The following is a 21,632-nucleotide window of genomic DNA, read 5'->3' as shown; positions in this document are numbered from 1 at the left end:
AACTTTATCAGAATTCGTGATAACATTCAATTTGGCGGTTAAAAAGTATAGATAATATAATCTCTAGAAATATGTTACCAAGGTAACAAGACAACCGCACAAATAGTAACTGTTGATAAACAGCAGTAATCACCATATGTTTTGGTTGTATCACAGGTGATACAATGTGCAATGTAGGGTTAAAATGAAAACGAAAAGAAAAATAATAAAATGTTTAAACACTTGTAAAAATTTTAAACTCACTAAAATTTTTAGAGACGGAGCGTATACGTGTACAACGGTTAAAAACGTACTGAAGAACTGTTGGCTCTTTCAGAATATATAAAGACGAATTTGAATAGTGATTGCGCACCGCCGTGGAGCTGTTGAACCGAGATCGTCAGCTGGCCACAGCGATACTCGCGGCGCGTCTATTTCCGATGAGTTAGCCTGTGTGTAAGTTAGGAGGAGGTTATTAACCACTACGGTGCGAAAAAAATAATATAATGCAAAATTACAAGATGTGCGCTTGGGCACGAGGTTAAACTTATTATTATACAAAACTAGTAAAATGATACAATATTTGGCAGGGGGGTGTGATCACACCTTAACAATGACCTAAAGTATGAGGAATGGCGATAGAATACAAAATGATAACAAAACAAAACAATCTCTTATCTGGTCGTCAATGATAGCAGTGATAACAGCCACAACTGATTCCTGGACGGCGGCGAGGATGACAGGTACCGACTGATTACCAATGACCGGAAGTTTCACTAACGTGCATGCCGTCAGAGGCGGGGGTTGGTACACCTGGCTGGTGCAGCGCTCACGGCGTAACGGCGAACTGCGGACAACAATGGACACTGAAGATTCCACGTGAATCTCTCCCGACCGATCACGAATCCCGGGGATGGGCGCACAGGGCCGCACTAGTTAATAACAGCGGTCAGCGGCACTAATATGAGAATTAACAGAAACGCGAACACGCAAAAGCCCAAGAAACTGAATAGTTTGAGAATGGCGCGACGGAAATGGGTGTAGACCACATGTGCTCGGGCACGAACGATACCACAAACGGAGCGATGACACAAGGAGGTCAAAGCCAGGCACAACGGACGAAGGGATGGTCACTTCTTACGTCGACGCGATGAACCTGCGGATGGCGAACGAGCGGTGCAATCGCGATAAAAAACACAAAATAAAAATAACGGCTGACAAAAGACGACAAGCGTCAGCGGAGACACACACACGGAACTGGTTTACCGTTGACGGCGATAGCCCGCGGTGCACCACAATCCTGAGCAGGGAGGGGGGGACAAGGTCGAAGTGCGTGAATGTTCGACGCCCGTCGTGACGTATGACAGAGCAGCGACAGTGTTGCCCGAACAAATAGGTAGTAAAGACTACGTCCGGCAGAAGGTACTAATATCGGACAATAATGTGTTTTTCACTAAAATAGGTATTTTAATATCAATAAGTATATCACATCCTGGCGACACGAGTCGTGCGAATTTCGAAATTAACATATCGAATAATCTTATTGGTATTTTATCTAACGGCAATATATTGATGTATTTATTTGATTGACGTGTCAATACCTGCGACAATTATTAGACTTAATATCGGTTATTCACTAATGCCTACTTAATGTCTCCTATATGTTGTATTCATCGATATTATTTGTGTACGCAGCTGCAAGTTATAAGTCTCCTAATGATATTATAATATGACCAGTATACTGCGGTTTAAATATTTTTAAATTTATAAAGTTAAATAGGTGAAAATAACAATAATAATAAAGTTCCGTAGAGTCGTACGTAAAGTAGTACGTAAAGTCGCGTACGTACACGACTGCGAAAGAGGGGGGGGAAGTGGTGGGGGAAAATTCATGTCGCGCACGTGAGCGAGGTGCCGTCGGTGATCAGAAGGATCAGAAGGATCATAAGGATCATAAGGATCATAATGATCCCGCATCAGTACTCTCTATTTTATACTACTACCAGCTCGTCCTAACATAATAATATAACCGATCCTGTAGGTATTATACGAAATTGGTTTTCCAGCCAGCCCCTACCTCCGAGGAACGGCGATTATCCGGACGGACGATCACACGGCAGAGCGGGGTTTGGACACTCGAGCGTGCGAAAGTACGACGTCCATAGCGGTTTGTCCGGACACACACGCATATACACGGACTGACGAAACCGTTCGCGTGCCCGTTCCTGTGGGAATACTCGATGGTGGCGGCTCGCGTGAGTGCAGGCGTGCGTGCGCCGCGCGAATGTGGCGAACTACCCGGCAGACGGGGCTTTTGACGACGACGAGGACGAGGACGACTACGATTGTGGCGATGACGACGACCAAAGGCACCCATCAACGGCGGCGGCGAGTGTGGCACGCGACTTGCCGCCAAATGCGGAAACGCGACGTGCCGCTGCGGCGTCGGCCAACGGAATAATTTATATACGCACAAATACGTACACGTTTCTATGCATGCCACGCTACGGATACGATATTATTAATCGAGGAAGACACGCGTCGACGGCAGTGGTCGCACGCGCCGCCACAGGGTAATGAAAAATTAATTGCAGCGGAAGTCGTAACATAATATAAATGTACGCGCGCCGCGTACAACTGCATGTACGGACTGCGCCCGTCCCCTTATTACTTATACGCGTCGTTGTCGTTGCAGTACCTACGCACGCACGACTATTATACGTAATGATAATAATATAATATAATACGCGTATTTGCCGATTTAAGTCGGAGCCGACGATCGATGAGTGTGCTCGAGCATTTAATATTACGCATTGTTATGCATTGTAATGTTATGATCGTATTACAAATAATTGCATCCTGTGATTTAAATAGAACCATCTATATGCGCAATTATGTATATAATAATATGTAGGTATGGTATGTGATAATACGGTATGGTGTGCGTGTTATACGCGCGTACTAGTGCGTTCAATTATTGCAGACATCGTGTAGGTGGTAGCCACGGCGTTTTCGACGTTTCTGTTTAACATCTTCAAAAACACTCCAATGTCCGCGCGCCGATCATTCACGTTCATTTTGTAGAAATTTTCGTTAATTTTAAATACCTCTTAATTCCGTGATTGAAAGTGCTAATTCTACGTATCGTGTTATAAATTTTCGAAAAAAGTACACGTCACGGAAAAACGATAAACATATTTTATTATTTTTAGAGCTGAACATTTTTAATGTACTCAAATTTTTTTCGATCTGCCTTAATACTCCTTCTTAGTTAACAATAATCCTTCAAATTTTGAGTTCGCGATTTAAGTTACACCTTCTACGTCATTACCAGCATTTCGTTAATTGATGGTCAAGACTGTTGTTTTATCCTAGAACTTTACGAGAAAGGAAAACGAAAATACTTCAAAATATTGGGAAAAATTATGCCTTTCAAAAATGCATTAATTGTTTTAGGATAATATTAGAAATATTTACTGAAGTAGAAAAAATTGTCCGTTAAATATGCAGAATAAAAAATGCATAGAAATAAAAATTATTTTACAAAGTTAAGGTTTGCTACGGTTATATATTACTTAAATAATGTTATAATAAATTATAATAAAACAGTAATATTTTTGGTAAAATATCAAAATATTAGTCTATCATTATATAATATCAATATTCTGAATTCTGAACTGGTAAGCAAGTACTTTAATTTGATTCTGATTATGATTTTAATAAATACTATGAAAGTTCCTAGCACTTTTCTGTAAGTTTAATTCGGTCTAATACCTACCATAAAAGTACCAACTATTTTGGTCTGTTTAAATAAATAATTTTTGACAATAAGTTATATGTTATCGTTTTATTCTTATAACTAATGTAATTAACATGACATAAGTACAATTTAAGTGGTGGTTAGGTTTACTATTTATTATGAAGAAAAACTTAATAAAAAATAATTTAATAATGTTGTATAATATTCTAATTAAAAGTTATTTTTTTTTTTTTAGCTTTTACTGAAGATGGCAAAAATTATTTTCCTGTTAGTAAATTCCTATAGCATATTTTGTAGTAAGTATCTATTTATCTATAAATTTTAATGATAACATAATATACCTAACTAATATATGTATTTTTTTTTCAGATATTGAAGGCAAGCCTAAAAATGAAAGTCAACATGTATAACTCGACAATACCGAAAGGAATTTTACTTTGTCCGTATTTATAAAAATAATGGTAAGTTATTTAATCATTCAAAATCTTACAATAAAGTTTTTGATTTAATTCAATTCAGATTATCTAATTTATTAACAATGGTAATTATTATTTGCAGCTGTTAACATGAAATCATACAAATCCACTGAATTTCGCTTATTTAACAAACAATACCAACTAATTTATACCATCATTCAGTTTATGAGGAAAATTATGTAATAAAATACTTGACAAAAATGGTATGATATCAAATTTATATTTTAGATTAATATAAATTGTATTATATATTATATATTATAATATTTTTTTTTAACTTTTAAGACCACGATACGTAAGTGTAGATGGAGTGTAGTAGGTAGCTCTTTCCTTTCTTCATACCGACACTCACTACGGTTGTCCTCACTTACCCCTTTCTTTCGCCCTAAAAACTATTACGTATATTCACAAAAATTTTTTTTTTACAATTAAAATAATATTGTATACAATTTGTTCTTAAAAGCTATTTTTGACAATCAAAACTGTTTAATTCCTTTTTTTTTCATAAAATATATTATGTAATAGTCATACATTAATAAATTATTAAGTGTTATTCAATTATATATTCACATTTTTTTTCCAACAAAATATATTATTTTATCATATTATATATGATAATTAGGTATTAAGTGCTCAATTATATTTTATTTTTTTCAATGATGGAAATGAATACAATTATATTATCTATCTTTGTTACTTACATAAGTGGTACAGTTCATTTTTTTTTTTTACTAATGATTTTATGTATAACTAAATAACCCATAATACCCTTCACTAAATACAGTCCATATACATGCCAATTTTGATAGTTACTATACTCTGTGTGTTCTGATTCTTTGTTTATGTCTCTAATAACATCGTCTAATTTTTGCGAAGATTGGAGTAAATCTTATAGTTTTGGAATTTGAAAATGACTATTTCTTAAATGTATTTTTGAATTTTTTATTTTATCTATTTTTAAACCTACTTCGGAAACATTTAATAAAGAAATACCTGAGTTTATATTAACTGATATATTAATATTATTGATTTTATCTTCCAATGCCTTTAGTATTGTTGTTGGTGTATATGTAATGACTAATGAACATGTATTTGGTAATTTTGTAGTTCATGCCCCTTTTAAAATATGGAATGTCGTTGATGCAAAATAAACCAGAATGGTCTGTATTGTTGTTGATACTCAATAAAAAAAAGTATTTTTTGTATTAAGTTTCTTAAAGTAAGCATAATTATGGAAAATATAGTGAACGACACATTGTTTAGGAAGTACAGTATTATTAGTTAACTTAAGTAGTTGAATTTCACAGAGTGGATATATTCCCAAATAGACCGACATGTCTAACTCACAATATTTTATAATAACTTCTAGTGTGCATTTATTATAGTCAACATTAGAAAAGGATAAAAAATATCAAGTATTTTGCGAAATTACTAAATATGGATTACTTGGTCAAATAAACATAAATTGTGAATTAGTTACCTCAATTGTGGCATTGGTCATATTTGAAATAAAGTATAAATTTCTGGAGTACATATTGGAAAATTTATGATGAATAATAATTGAAAATTTGAAAATTTGGTAGTTATAGTCACAAGTTTCATAAATTCCTCTAAAGATGAATTTATGTTAATGTTTAATGGTAAAACTTGATTTAAAGATAACTCGTATTGTATATTTTCCAGAATTATTTTTAACTGTATTTAATTGAGGATTACTGGGTAAAGTATATTTTTATGTGTCAATAATAATTCATTTAATAATTCTTCCATTTCGAGCGAAAAACTTGTCATGATAAAATTAAAATTTGTTAAATAATTACTTAATTGTGGATTTATTTTAAATTTCATTAGATCATTTTGCTTATAATTAATTTTATTAATCAAATCGTTGTGTTCTCACTGTAATCTTATGAAATTTTTTGATGTTATTGACAATACAAATGATATCTGATTTAACGATAATTGTACTAATTTTACATACAATTTCATAGTAATTAAAGTTTCGTTGTATTTCCTGATATTTATTATCTCCCACTACTCCAAATGCCCAGTTTTCAAATTCACCTATTGCATTTATTAAACCTCTTTTCATTCTTATTTCGTCTTGTAGAGAAATAAGAGCTGTTTAACGTTTTAATAATGCCGTCTTAGTAATTTTTAACCCTAGTGTGCGTGTGCGCGTAACACGTCGATTTCGCCGCGCCGAGTACGTCTCGTGCACACACACCGGTTCAAGTTACTCGCCTACACTTCCCCAGCACCTCCACCAATTGTAACGTTCCCTCTTCACTGAGCGGTCGCGGACCTTGCGTTCCCTACCGATGGATTTATTTTTTATTAACGAGGTCTCGAGAACTCGACCTTGGTGTCTAATATTAATATATTAGAGATCAGGGTTACCTTATTTAAGTAAAGCGCAGTGTTATAAGTGTAACGTATATTAGGTTTTAACAGATAATTTGTTAATAATATATATATATATATATATATGATATGGGTTACCGATCCTGGTAGATTTTGACGTGCTGTGAGTGAGGATAATTGAGGGTGGCCGCACGGATCGTCGAGGAGTCTTCTTCGCCGTCTGTCTCTACTCCGTGTTGCATACTTTCCTTTTATACGTATTGATAATAGTTATATATCTCAGACTGCTGCCTAAAAAGTAAAAGCTTAAGGTCAGCAGTCAGCCTCGCTCACCATTCCTCACACTCAACATTTTAGCAACGCGTGCTCTACCTAAGGAATAATGTACGATGTCGATAGATGGCAATCATTACACTCTACATACCTTATTAATATATAAAAAAAATTATACCATTCGACAATGTCATAATATATAATTATTGTATTTTACATCACAAATATATCATCTTCTTTTTTCATTGTTCCATCACAAATATACTGAACCAAATAGCAATCAATAGTAGTAAGTATTTTTTTCATTCAATACATAACCGATAAGTGCTGTTGCATCCCGACGATAACGTCGAATCATATATCAACGCATAAATGAAATACTTTATGTATTAAATATTATTTAATTAAAACTTAGATATAGAAATACACTATTGCAAGTAGGTACAAGATGTTTATAAGCGGTGCTACGTTCTGATTCCAAAAATACTGTTAACAAGAGTGTGAGTGGTGTTACGACCGGCCTATGAGCGTCTTGGATATCCCTAACTTTCTACAGAGATTTTGCCCTGGTCTCCCTTAAAAATAGTTGGTTGACAAAGAACCAATTGTGATGGTGGCGACTTCCGATGACACGAGGACTCTCGTATTTGATTATTATTTTTGTCGACTCTTGCACTCTCAGAGTTTCGACTTTTCTAAGAAGTGAGCGATACGCGATCATAATTCAATTGTCTTTATTAAAATATTACAACGCTCACAATATCTGCCCTGACTTCACATTAGTCATATTGTCTTGTCTTATTAAATAATCAGAACATGTGTCACCACACCGTACAATATGTATATGTTTTAAAATATACTAAATATTCTATGGCCCATAACAGTTGTGGTAATATATATTTATATTATAATAATTATTGCAACAACAATTGTTAGTACTTAAAAATTAGGTTAAGAAAACAAGTAGTAGAAAACATAGTATAAGTTTTTACTTTGTAACTAGGTTAAGATAATAATAATGTTAGAAGTAGGACAATTTTATGATAGGTAATGAAATAATTAGAATAATGTCAAAAATATAATTAGTATATAAGGGAGTAGATATTAAGATATGCAGGAAGAGGTCCACGAGTCGTGGCACAGTAATAAACTCATTGAACTATTTTGTTTGTTAATTTATTGTGTACGTACGAGTGATCGGCGTATACGACACAGTGCCTAATAATATCGGTTTCCTTGATAATTGTTTGATAAAACTAATTTTGTAAAATAAAGAGATTGTTAAATTTCAATTTATATAAATACTGTTAAAATTATATCGAAAAAAGAAGTGCCTTACACAGTTACACATCATATAAGTATTTAACTCATCAAATTCTTACCAATCATATAATCAATCACAAAAAGTTCTAAGTCTCTATACAATTTGGAAGAAAAATTACTAAATTTTGTATTCACTCAAACGACATACTATAACATTTGTTTACACAAAAAAAAAAGTCATCTATAAACAATAGACAACAATAATTCTGGAAGAGCTATGCACCGCTTGACACACCAATGCTTATATAATTGTCTACTTCATACTTGTGAATCAGTACTGCGTAGAATATTTGTCGTGTGCGATATTAATGTACAGTACGAAGTTAATAAATACTGTGTAATACTTGCAGCATAAATGTAGCAAATAGCGACGGTTAGCACTTTTTTACTGTTTAGGGGTAGCAGTAGTACACTACCTGTATTTAGGGAACCTAGTGATTTCCGATCAATGTATAATGATATTGTATTGTATACACAAGAAGTAAAACTAATTATTATTTAAGAATCATGTTTAAAATAAACATAAATTTAAGCGTTCTTTAAATATTAAATAATAAAATCCACTCATGCCATATCATTTCTAGTACCCATAATATACCTATTACCTACTTATTTTGATAATAGGTACTTAAAAATATATTTTTTTAATAAAAGTATTTTAAAGACTTAAAGTTGATGACATAACGTATTCATATGGTTAAGTACTATTTATAATAAATTTATAGGATTAATAAATTAATCTTTATTTTTGAGTGAGGTGAGACTATATTGTAGTTACCTTCTATAGTTTTTTTACGTACCTACCCATTGAAAATTACAATCTATAAGTAATATTATCAGTAGATAATAAGTTCTACCTAAATTTGTCTGTAGTGTATTTTAGGTAGTTCTTTGGATTTTTAAATCAACAAAGCTTTTCAATTAGTGTTTTATATAATATAATATTAATAAATATATGTTAGTATTGCTGTAAGTATACACCTAGTTAATAATTCTTTTTAACTTAATTAAATTAAGTTAACAATTTATTTATTTAACAGAATTAATAGACATTTTGAATACATTAATTAAGTTAAGAAATATCAATAACCCGTTTTTTCCAATTCTTGAGAAAAGTGCTGGAAATTATTTTATTTTTGATCTCCTCCATAAAAAAGTATCAATTATTTTCTACTAGAAAAAATATTGAAGTTGAAAATCTAAACATTTTTACTACTCTTAAAAGTTTTATAATTAATAAGTAATAAAATATTTTGTGTTTTATATATCTTATATTTAAATACTATTTCTTCATACTTGATATTATTTCCTTATATTACTTAATGTCTTAATAATTTTTTTTATCATAATGTAAAAATTAATTTTATTTTTATAGAACTATGAATAAAATATGTATTCTAATACTGTATACATTCATTATTTATTCATATTATATTTACAACTTTTAAATATGTATATACAATTTTTGTTAAAAGAGTTCTTTTTCTCTGGAAGATAAATAAATATACGAATATTTTATAGTAGTTTCAATAGAACAACACTATACTCTATATCTCCATTTATTATAGTAAGTATATCATATACTTATTACACGCAACTACACTTCTATATAAGATATAGTTAATAGGTACTCTGTAGTCTTTGTAGACAATAGATTTATAATTTTGGATCTCACCTCTTATGAATTGGACTGTACAATAATATTTTGATAGCTTAAAGAGGCTGTAGTCTTGAAGACAATAGGTATGTGAATAGTTGCTGTCATCGAGTTATTACTTATGATAATTCTGTCACACTATCGAACATTCAAACGTACTCGATAGCCGATAGCTTTAATCTCGCTCACGATTTAAGATATATGTATTATATCTTGCATTATTTATATTTATATACTTTAAATTATAACTTCGCCAAAATATTTTTTCATACACTATATTTTAATGGTTTTATTCTCAGAGCATGATATTCTAAATCTATTTATTTTTTTTTACTTCACTTATAGGTGATTTTTTTTGCATATTTAGAATTCATAATAACAGTATCTCATTGTTTTGTTGCTACTTTGTTTAACCGACGTGTCCATTTTTTTAACTTTGTCGTGTCTAGGTCATAATATTAATATTGTATTATGTACCTATAAGGTTCAGTTTTCTAGAATCTGCTTCATTTTATTTTCAACCAATTCACTTTTTCGTTTTCAGTGTTAATTGTTGTATTTTTAAACATACTTTTACTAATTTTTCTAAGTCATAAAATTCATCATAATGGATATTTGTCATTTTAAAAGGACTTGGATTAATTCTGGCTATTGAAAATAATAAAGCCCATTTTTGTGTTGTATACATTTTTTATGTTCTCTACATCTTTCAATGATAGCATGCATGAAGTCAGCTTTAAGGTGAAAATGTCCGGATTCCATGAACTTGACATTAATTGTTTCCAAATTTTGTAAATACATAATAATACTATCTTGATAATATTAAATGAGATTAAGAACAGTGCAAACATCACTTACTACATTTCTACATAAAATAAATAACCAAATTTTCAATTACAAATGTCATAAAATCACTCGCAACAATTGTGATTTCGTAATTAAGATCACATGTGTTTATTACAAACATCACCAACCTCTAATAGACTAAATAATATGTACCATGCACATACAACATTTGTACACAATTGCACAATATATAAAAAGTTGTTAACAAGAAAACCATGTAAATAACTCATTTTTCCGCAAGTTTGCACTTACAACATTTGTGCTCTATGCAATGATTGGTCGGGAAATAATCATTATTAACAAACACTCTTTGTCCATACGACGATAGTGTGTTTTAATCGTCGTATTTACAATTTCGTCGAGAAATTCGACGAAAACGGATTGCCCCACCATTGTGAGTGTGACGATGTCTATAAAATAAAATTTAATGCTACTTCAGCACAATTGCTTCATAGGCCTAATCCATCTTAATAATAATATCTTATTTACAAAAATTATTCCTAGATATATTATATAAAAAAAAAAAATAATAAAATAAAATAGACGACTGTCTAGTGTCTAGCGTCTACAATAATATACGACACAGTAATAAATAGTATAATAACGCTACAATATATGTTGATTATACATTTTAAGTCAATATTTACTGGCTTAGCTGATAAGTATATTTTATAATATAGGTGATATAAATAAGTAAACACTTAAAATTAAAATTAAACTTTATAACATGCGTAAAACTTTTAACTTCCCACATTTCTTTTTTATTTAAACAATATTTGTTATTTTTTGTGATTTTTTGGGGTAAAATAAAAACTACTTATAGGAAATTTTCAAGTTTTATATAGTTATAAAAATTGAAAATTTTATATATTTTTAATATCAGAATGATTTACAAATTTTGCAGTTTTTTTCAAAATTTAAACTTCAAATGCTAATAAAAAAAAATGTTGTTTCTGCGTTTTTAATGTTTTTTTAATTTCTATAACTTGCTCAGAATTGTATTATATTTTCAAGTTTTTTGATCGATTCTATTATTCTAAAAAGATTTATTCATCACTTTGAAAAATAAACTTAACAAAATTTTAAGTTCAGAATGTCTACGAAGAAGAGTATTATTTTCGAAAATAAAAAATCTCGAATCATTGTAAAATCAATAGATTAATTGTTTGATTCATAATTTAAAATTTTAAAATTGCAAATGTCAAAAATTGATGTTTAGTAGGTAAAATAGTTATTCTTTAAAGTTTCTTTATAATATAAATTATTATGTAACACGTAAATAATTTTACTAATATGTGTTATGCATTCTATTTATATCAAAAATAGTAGATTTAAGTAACCCAAGTGAAAACTATATATTAGTTATATTTTAAGCGCTTGAAAAATAAAGACAACATTGCATGCAATCTGCATACGTCCTCTCAAGTACCTACCAAAGTGAACATTTAATATAATATAAATAAATAAATATTTTCAGAACAACTTTATCCGTCAAAATATATTTTAGATTTTATTATATTAAATATTTTATAATTTTATATTTCAAAGCTAAATTTGCTCAAATCTGAAAATAAATTGTCCGCTAGATGGCAGAACATATTTATGATTATTTACCTTCTATTTAAATAATTTATTTGAGAAGTAGAGTAGCCCAACTTTTTGATAATAGTAGATTATGTAAATTTGATTATTATTTAAGACATGTAAGTTGTAACTAATAATAGTCAGATCAATCTTACAAAATAACTAAATATATTTTATTATTAATTCCATTGCCATTATAGCAACCATTAATCATAACAACTAACTAAAATTTAAAAAAATTAAATTTATCAAAAAAAAAAAAAAAAATGTTATTTAAATTATTGTATTTCGTAACCATGGTTATTATTAAGAATAAAAATAATCTTAAAAATGTGCTAAAATGATTAAATATATTTATTTTTAAACAATAGAATTGTATATTAAGCTGCAGATGCTATGCGCCTTGTAATGATTGAATATATTAATACTAATATTTATTTATTTTCATACAAAAAATACAGTAAGTTGAACTAAAGAGAACATGGTAGGTATATTACATTTTTAAGCTTTTTGACATAGTATACAATTTCATATTATTGATATGCTATAATATATTTTAAAATAACAATAATCAGTAATAATTATAGCAAAGTTATATTTAATACTTAATAGTAACAAGAATATAACACCGCATGGTAATACGGCACTGCAGGAACACGTTCACTAATTGTATATTAAGATCCAATAGATAGGAAGTGCCTATGTGACTTTATATCATGTTTATCATAATATAAATAAATTACTATCATGCTGATCCATGGTTCCGCTAGAATCAGAATAAATATATATGAATAAGACCAACACATTTTTATTTAGATCGTGATGCTATTTCTGCTAGTATTATTTTCTACGGTATTACATTTTATTGCAAATTTAGTGATTGTGAAACAGTTTAATTTTTTAAAACCTATGATTTACAGTAATCGAATAAAATAATACTGCCAGGCGGTGAGAAAATTCAATTTATTTAGGTATTACAAAAAAAAAAAAACTTGTTTTATAATATCTAACAGATATTTAACCTTTGATTACTATATTAGTTTTATTAATCGTCTATACTCTATAGAAACCAGATGTTTAGCTATCACTTGTTAAGATTTATACAACTTTTAAGGTACCCGATTTTATAAAACTCTTGGATTTACTATAAAATATTAATAATTTTAATGTTTTATTCCAATGAAATTATTATGATAAAAATACAAATTATAAGCTCTTGTGGTATGTGTAATATTACTATAATTAGTAATTTTACATTGTAATTGTAATGCTGATTAACTTTTCTCCTTAAAGATTGATATTTTTAAAGTAATTGAATATCTTATAATAATTTATTGTAACATCTAATTGTATTTATCATAAAGTATGATATAGTTACTATCGTTAGTGAGTACTTAAAATTCGTATTTAAGAAATTAAAAATTAAAACAAATAAAAGAGATTTTTATGCTATTATATGATTTCTCATATATATAAAATGTTAAATTTCAAAATACTATGTAGGTAGGTACTTTAAAACATTATGAAGACCATAAAAAGTGTTACCTAAGTCAAAAACATTAGACAATGGCTGTATATTAATTATTTTATTAGATTATTTTGAATTACACGATTAGGTGTACGTCATTGTAGTGCATAGCGTGTCATGTTGAAGAATTATTTGTTACATTGCTTATCTGCAGTTATCTTTATTTATTGTTTAACAACTTAAAATATTTTTAAATTTAATATTGTGTAAAATCATAATATCCTAGAATTATTTTTAATCAGATAGGTAATTAAAATCATTAAAGATTTCAGAGTGTCCAATTTTCTTTAGGTCATCATTCAGATTAATAAAATTGCACAAGGATAATTTAATTTAGTATTCGTCTGAGGTCTGAGGTCTAAACTCCAAAAGGTAATATTTTATTATTATTAATTATTATTATTATTAGACTCTGAGTGAAGTACTAACGGGATTAGCTTTAAGATATTTTTATTTTTACTATATAATGTAATTATTATCTGTCATTAACTTTTACTCTTTTTACTTTTTTATGGCTTCAGTAAATAATTAACCAACATTTTTATGTTCAACCAATTACATTTTAGACTATTTCTAATTGTTTTACCATACAGCAAGCTAAAACATTTGATATGCTGTACAACTTTGGATACAACTAATCATCAATCATACGACCAGTAACTGTAATAAAACTATCCTGTAATAATAATGACCAACAGTCCCATGTACAGCTATATATTGTTAAAACTTCTTAAGTTTCCCTTTATAATATTATCTTAAATTGATAATTTCAATGAATTTTTTTATTGCTGCTTCTTCTTCTTCTAATTCTTTACAAGCTTTATAGTAAGGTTTTACGATGGCTATACATTGTTTAAACCCAGTACTTAAGCAAAATGATAAAGCCATTTAATTCGTGGCTACTTGCATTCTGTTTCTTCAGAATTACAAAAATCATTATTTTCTCTATTAGCATAAGTTCAACGACGTTTTCTAGATTGACAATGATTTTTACAAAAAATTAATTACTATGAAGTACTTTGAATAGAGGTAGACGTGGGAGCAGTGAAATATATTAGGGTTATGATTTCATAACAAAATTGTAGCATATCTATAGTTAAATGAAAAATGCAGCGAAAACCATTATTAAATTTGAATAGCCTATTATTGTACAATGTACTCGTGTAGGTGTTTAAAAAAATATATAATAAATCCCTATCAATGCATAATATTACCCAGGGCCTAAAATTTTCTATTTTTCACACTACACTTATATTTTAATTAAACGTTAAATTGAATAGTAATAATATAGAAAAAAGACCATTATTATTTGCTACACATTTTTGAATTTCGTTATACACATTTCATTTTTTGTACTACACAAAATGTATCGTAGTGTACACAATTTTAGGGCCTGAAATTACCTATCTATAAGGTGTATCAATATATTAAGGGAAGATAGTATGCCAATCATTCGATGACGGTAGACGGCACACGATTAAAGTACGTATCGCCACGTCGGTCGAACTGTCTTAGTCAATCACGAATATATATAGGTACGTAGTGTTGGCTGTTGTTTTAACGTGATTTCTCTACTGTCCTACTTCTACGTCGTGTTATGAATAAAATAAAATAATCAATAAAATTAGATAAAAATTTAATTATAATGTCTATTATTCTCTAGACTAAACTACTTATATAATTAATCATTAATTATTTTGTCATTTAAAACTTATATTGTTTTTACATATACTTAACGTACAAAAATTGTAAAAATGATTTTCTTTTGTTTATTCTATTAGTAATATATTAATAATGGTATAAACACCTTCAAAAATAGAAGCCTTCGATTAAAATAATTCTCGAAAACGCGATGATTTATCATTGAATTCTAATCTAATAAATCCGTTAAAGTAATTAATAAACGATTCCAAATTTATTGTACAGCAGAGCGATTGGTTTACCGATTTTTCAACTAAATTATTTAAAATTAGGTACCTATATAAGTACATAATACATATTGTACATACCTTTTCGATTTAGAAAGATTGGATATCGACTGCAAATAATGAATTTTTTTTTAATTTTTTCCTAAAGATACCGTTGATCCACCATTACAATAGAACTCATTGTTTTCATTTTCGGAACACTAACTACAATATGCTTATTTCCTATACGATTACTGCCTTACTCAACTTTTGCAATTATTATTAATTTTAATACTAGTATTTAAAATATTATATGAAGTATTGAATAAAAAGGTATACGGTTTTCAAGACAACTATTAATTCTCAAATGAAAATGTGAAACTATTTTTTTTTATAAACGACATTAAAAATCTTATCTAGGTTTACATTAAATTATATTCTTGATAACGTAATTGAGTGAGACAAAATACTAAGTCACATTAAAAATACCACGATTAAACTTTAAACGCATTTAATGTTATCATATATTATAATTTATAACAACATTACGTTCAATATTAAATATTAAAATATTTATTATTTATTTATACACTTATAAGCACATATTATTTGATATTTGGTTTTGAGATCTATCGTCTAACTACATATTGTTATGGTCAATTTGTATGTACAACAACTATGGATTTTATACTTGTTACCTATAAATTTTAATTAAATTAATTATTTTAAACAGCATTTAAATACACGCGTATTTCTGATACACTAATATCCGAGTAATTACACTTGTACCCGGATTTCAATTACACGGATATTAATACGTTTAAGATACGTGAACATGGGACCCGTGTGCACATGTTAGTTAAACACTTGGTCAAAATCGTGAGCTCTAACTTATGCATAATATATGCACCTACTTAACTGATGATTTCACAACTTCAAATCCCAAGTGCTATTATTTCTTAGTGTTTTAGAAATTTGGTAATTAAGGAATTATATTATATACTTATTGTTATTTATTATTAAAAATCCAACGTATAAGTTAAGTATATGTACCCATGTATGGCTATATTATATTATACCGGTAAATAACTATAGGCAATAGCCAATAAGTGATAAGTGAATACCGTTGTCTAGACATTTTTTGAACATACTATCAGTTTAAAAATGAAAAAATAAATATTTTGCTAATAAAGAATATACTTAATTTATAATTATATCTAGGCATCGATATGGTTGAATTATATGCGCAATTATTAAGTTTACTAGACAATGAAGATGTATTGTATTGTTTTATGATATACGTGATAAAAAAAAAAAAAAAAAAAATATAGCGATAAACTGTAGTAGTTTATTATTTTTCTTATTAATAGTTAATCGATATACGCAGTCATGAAATGAACAGCTGACAATTATAACGATGATAAAAAGAGTATAATCGTTCACATCACAATTATTAGAGCTCAATAATACGCTAATCTATACGTATGTATTATGTATATGTATCTAATAAAATACAAAATGGTAAAAACTATATATGAAAATATGGTGTTTATCAGCTGGTATACCTACTAGTCTTACATCATTATAGATAACTATTTAATACTCTTTAGAAATACAATTATAAATTTTATTAAAAAAAAGGAGTAAAATTAAATTCAAACGTTATTATAGTATAGGAATACCTACATACAAATTGAGTTTCAAATAGTCTCAATAAAACATTTTAAAATGATTTGAGTTCCAAATCGTTTTAGCCTTTTAGGCACATACTATTTAAGTCTTGTAAAATTAAAAATATATAAACTAATTGAACCCGCATGTTTTAATACTAACTGAGTCCTGTCATACTTTAAAAAAAACATCTATTCCTTTTTATTTTTACAGACTTAGAACTCTCTGTAACAATTAATTTATTTTACTATAGGTATGGTTAAAAATATTTTAGATTCTAAGCGAAATGATGAATAAATTAATTTTTCAATAAATGTCTAAAAGCAGGTTTTTTGTTTTGACTCTATCGTAATTTTTTAGCAGTAAAAATGCTTAGATTTTCAACTTTAATAGCTTTTCTGACACGAAAGTTAACTATTCTTGAACACTTTAAACTATTGCGTATTCTTATACCTATTAATATTATTTATTGTATTTATCCATAGAATAATATTAATTTCGAGCTATTACCTATTTATGCAATCATGTTACCATGAATCTATTCACACTGACTTAAGGTAAGGTAGTATATAATCACTCAAAATTTAATAACAATAATACATTACATAAATATATATTAATATATAATGTAGGATTTTTGTACATTTATAATGTATTTTTAAGTATAAAAAATTGAATAGTCGAAATGCTTAACAATTGTACGCTAACCGATATATTTAACGTTAAAAAATGTAAATCTATATGTTTAAGTTCAATAAATTTTGTCAGAAAAATTAATTAGAAAAAAAATAATAATTAAATAAATGTAATATTTTCGACAAAAATTTTAGTAGTTAAATAAATTACTTTAATAGCAATATCAAAAACATATTATGAACATATATATTATATATACTTATAGTAATATAGGATGACAAACCGTCTTCGCACAAAATCATTTTTCTTAAATGCACTTATGCATCACTAAATTCAAATTTTACACATTCGTTGTATGAATCTTCTCTATTACAAGTACATTTACTGTGCAACAGAATTACCTATTATATTTCAAATAAGATTTTTATTTAACCCTATGTCCATATTAATTGAACAATCTAAAAAAGCACGCTAATACTAAAAGTCCCAAACCTATACAAATAATATTATATTATAAAATAATGTTCATCGTTTTTTATTCAGTCATCAATAAGCAAAGCACCAATGTCTGTAGATATGTACCAGCTAGTTAAAATAAATAGTTAACCATAATTTTGTAGTTATATATAGGTGTTACACTAACAATTGGTCATTATTGGGTCATCATAGTCATCTCCACATTCAATCAATAAAATATATTATAACCCCTCTATAAAAAAAAAAAAAAATAAATAGGATAAAAATCTTTTGTAATTTATCTAGCACTTATATAGTTTTTACTTATGTTTTTAGTAGATTTATACAATATATATATACCTAACTTAGTTAGTTCAACGATAAACTATAAATTGCATGTATTAATTTAGGTATATGTATGCTCAGATATTACACATTATAATTTATATTATAGATCACAGTTTCTCAACATTTTTTGATTTATATAGGCATATAGCAACATAAGATATTTTATAAAAATCCAATGGTACTCGTACTCTAAAGAAATATATTGTGTATTTATATATTTATATTTTGTTATTTTGGTTTTTTTTAGATAAGTTTAACCAAACATATTATACACGCGTATTATTATTTTTAATTAACTATATAAATAGTCAATGCATTAATTAATTACTCACACGCTATATTTTTCATAAAATTATTTTATTTTAACTGTGAAAAATATATATAATTGTTTTATTTTTGAAATGATTTCAAAGCACCTCCAATTTAAGTTTATGGTGCCCTGTTGATTGGCAACCTCTGATACCTATTTAGATACTGAAAAGTAAAAAAAAAAATATAGCAATAACAACGAAACTTAATAATATTTTATTTTACTAAGGCCTCATCATAGTCAGTATATATATATATACTTATGGTTTATGACAGCTATAATAGTATATAGGTATAAATATCTAATATAAAACTATATGCTGCTTTATACATATATATATGATAATAATGATTTAATATTATTATTACTTTACTATTTAGTATTTAGTGTAGGTATGAGATCGTTAGCTATACTATTATTATAACATTTTTTTTTTTTTAAATTAATTATGCTAAAAAAATAACTAAAAAAATTAAAATGAATGTCTACAAGCGTGCATCTATAAATTACAACCAGTCTAATATACAACTGTATATTATTATCATTCACATATACGCATAAAATATTATAAAAAATAATAATCTTAATTGTATTAAACATCGAAAGTACCTAATCTATATAATTAAATTATAATGCTATAATTAAAAAATTTTCTGAATCACAATCCAGAAAAAAAAATTCTTTTTTTTTTTTTTAATTCGGCTTTGTACATATACTTATAGTATGATTTGAAGTTACAGCACTCATTATTCCATAATCATCAATATGAAACAATACTCTGTATTGTATTGTAAAACACTGCTGCAGTTTATATTTACTATAAAATATAAAATTTATCCGACATGAAAAAAACAATTGCGATCGACGATTGTATATTAATAAATTATTTTTTTTTAAGAAAACACATTTGTTGAAAAAACAAACGAAAAAAAAAAACTTAAACACTTAGCCCTCGCCTTACTTACTTTGCGATTATTATTATGTTTGAAAGTGTTTAATATATCATTATAAGCAATATAAATTCCTATGATAATAAAAACTGGAACTATGCAGGCCTTACGGTTATCTATACATATAATATCAAACAACATCTAAATACCTATAGTATACACATAATTAATGTACCTATATACAAAGGTCGCTCTCAGAACATAAGTTCAATAAGTGTACACGCAAGAAACAAAATAGAGTTTAGATGACTCATGCTCATTTTTAATTTTTTTTTTTCAAAATGTATTCTACGATAATATATGAGGAACTTGATGTAAAACAAATATGACAAAATTGATTTTTTTTTTTTTATAGAAGTATTTTTTACCTACTTTTAAGTATATGTTATATATTATATAAATAATTAAATGCTCCCTTCCCCCAGATTGTAAATATAAGTATTGAAGATCAAAATCTAAAATGTTCATCAATTATTATAGGTAGGTACTCAGTAAAAAAAAAAAAAAAATACCTACTAATAACAATAACCAATGCACTATGCAGTCTTTTTTTTTTTTAATTTTTATTGAGACTATTACAATTTTTAAATACATATATGTTACTATATAACCATTGAAGATTGCTGCGCACACTACTTACGTCACTATATATACATACCCCCGCAGTTTAAGTATAAAAAATATAAAAACTGTAGATTTTTTTTCATTAATTAATATACACAAGGGACAATATAGTTTGCTCACCACCACGCGTAATGTGTATAGGTACACCCACAATATTCAATAAAACGGCCAATACAGTTTGTATTTCATAGCCTAAACACAACCCTAAACCCTACATAAGAAATATTATATACCTTTCACTGCGTTCACTGCGTAGGATACAATACAGCAGAATTTATAGATATGTACTTAGCAATATCTACTTTTATGTAAAAAACCAACTTTCAAAAAAGTAACAATAACGAGCACTACGTTACAAAATAACATGTAAAATGTAAACGCGCCCCGCAGTGTGGGTTTAACGGTTACTGTTACTACTCCGTCGCCACAATTTAATGGCCAACCGGGTAATTCTATGGGACCGTTAAACGCACTTAATATTACCTATACCTATGCGTTATTTTCATTATTTATGCGTGCTACACGTAAGTATATCAAATAATCATAATATTACATTAATGTTACTTAATATACTATGTATAGTATATCGTAATGAGTATATGTGAAATAAAAACATGTAATAACAAAACATTGATTAATGATATATATTATAGTAAAACGAGTGCTCTTTTTTTTTCTCCAGGTGCGAACCACGATTTCGGGCGGCGGCGGCGGCGGCGTTTAGGCAAAGTTCGTCTATCGCTGAAACATCATCGCTACTATGCGCCCAAGTCCGCCAAGTGGTGCGTGTGGTGTGGGGCGCGGCGCGGGTGCAGTTCGAAGTACAGACGGGCCAAACATCTGCTGCTGTGCTGGTGGCGGCGGCGGCGGTGGCAAGACAACCGACCGTGTGTGCGTGTGCCGGCGGCGACGTGACTGATGTGGGAAAAAAACGGTCGGC

At 28.4% G+C, this 21,632-nt stretch overlaps 1 protein-coding gene across 1 annotated transcript in view; it reads left to right on the top strand.

Annotated features, from left to right (window-relative positions):
- The first annotated feature begins 500 nt into the window (after positions 1-500).
- The window catches only part of LOC112597426 (transcriptional regulator ovo-like), a 26,632-nt gene continuing 5,500 nt past the window's right edge, over positions 501-21,632 (top strand). Inside the window, exons 1-3 of the mRNA XM_025343472.1 lie at positions 501-519; positions 3,975-4,010; positions 4,109-4,143. Coding sequence (XP_025199257.1) covers positions 501-519; positions 3,975-4,010; positions 4,109-4,143 — 90 coding nt within the window. The remainder of the gene's footprint in view (positions 520-3,974; positions 4,011-4,108; positions 4,144-21,632) is intronic.

This window comes from Melanaphis sacchari, unplaced genomic scaffold, assembly GCF_002803265.2.
Source record: "Melanaphis sacchari strain LSU unplaced genomic scaffold, SCAv2.0 Contig414_pilon_pilon, whole genome shotgun sequence".
NCBI lineage: Eukaryota > Metazoa > Arthropoda > Insecta > Hemiptera > Aphididae > Melanaphis > Melanaphis sacchari.
This window is presented reverse-complemented; position numbering and strand designations above follow the sequence as displayed.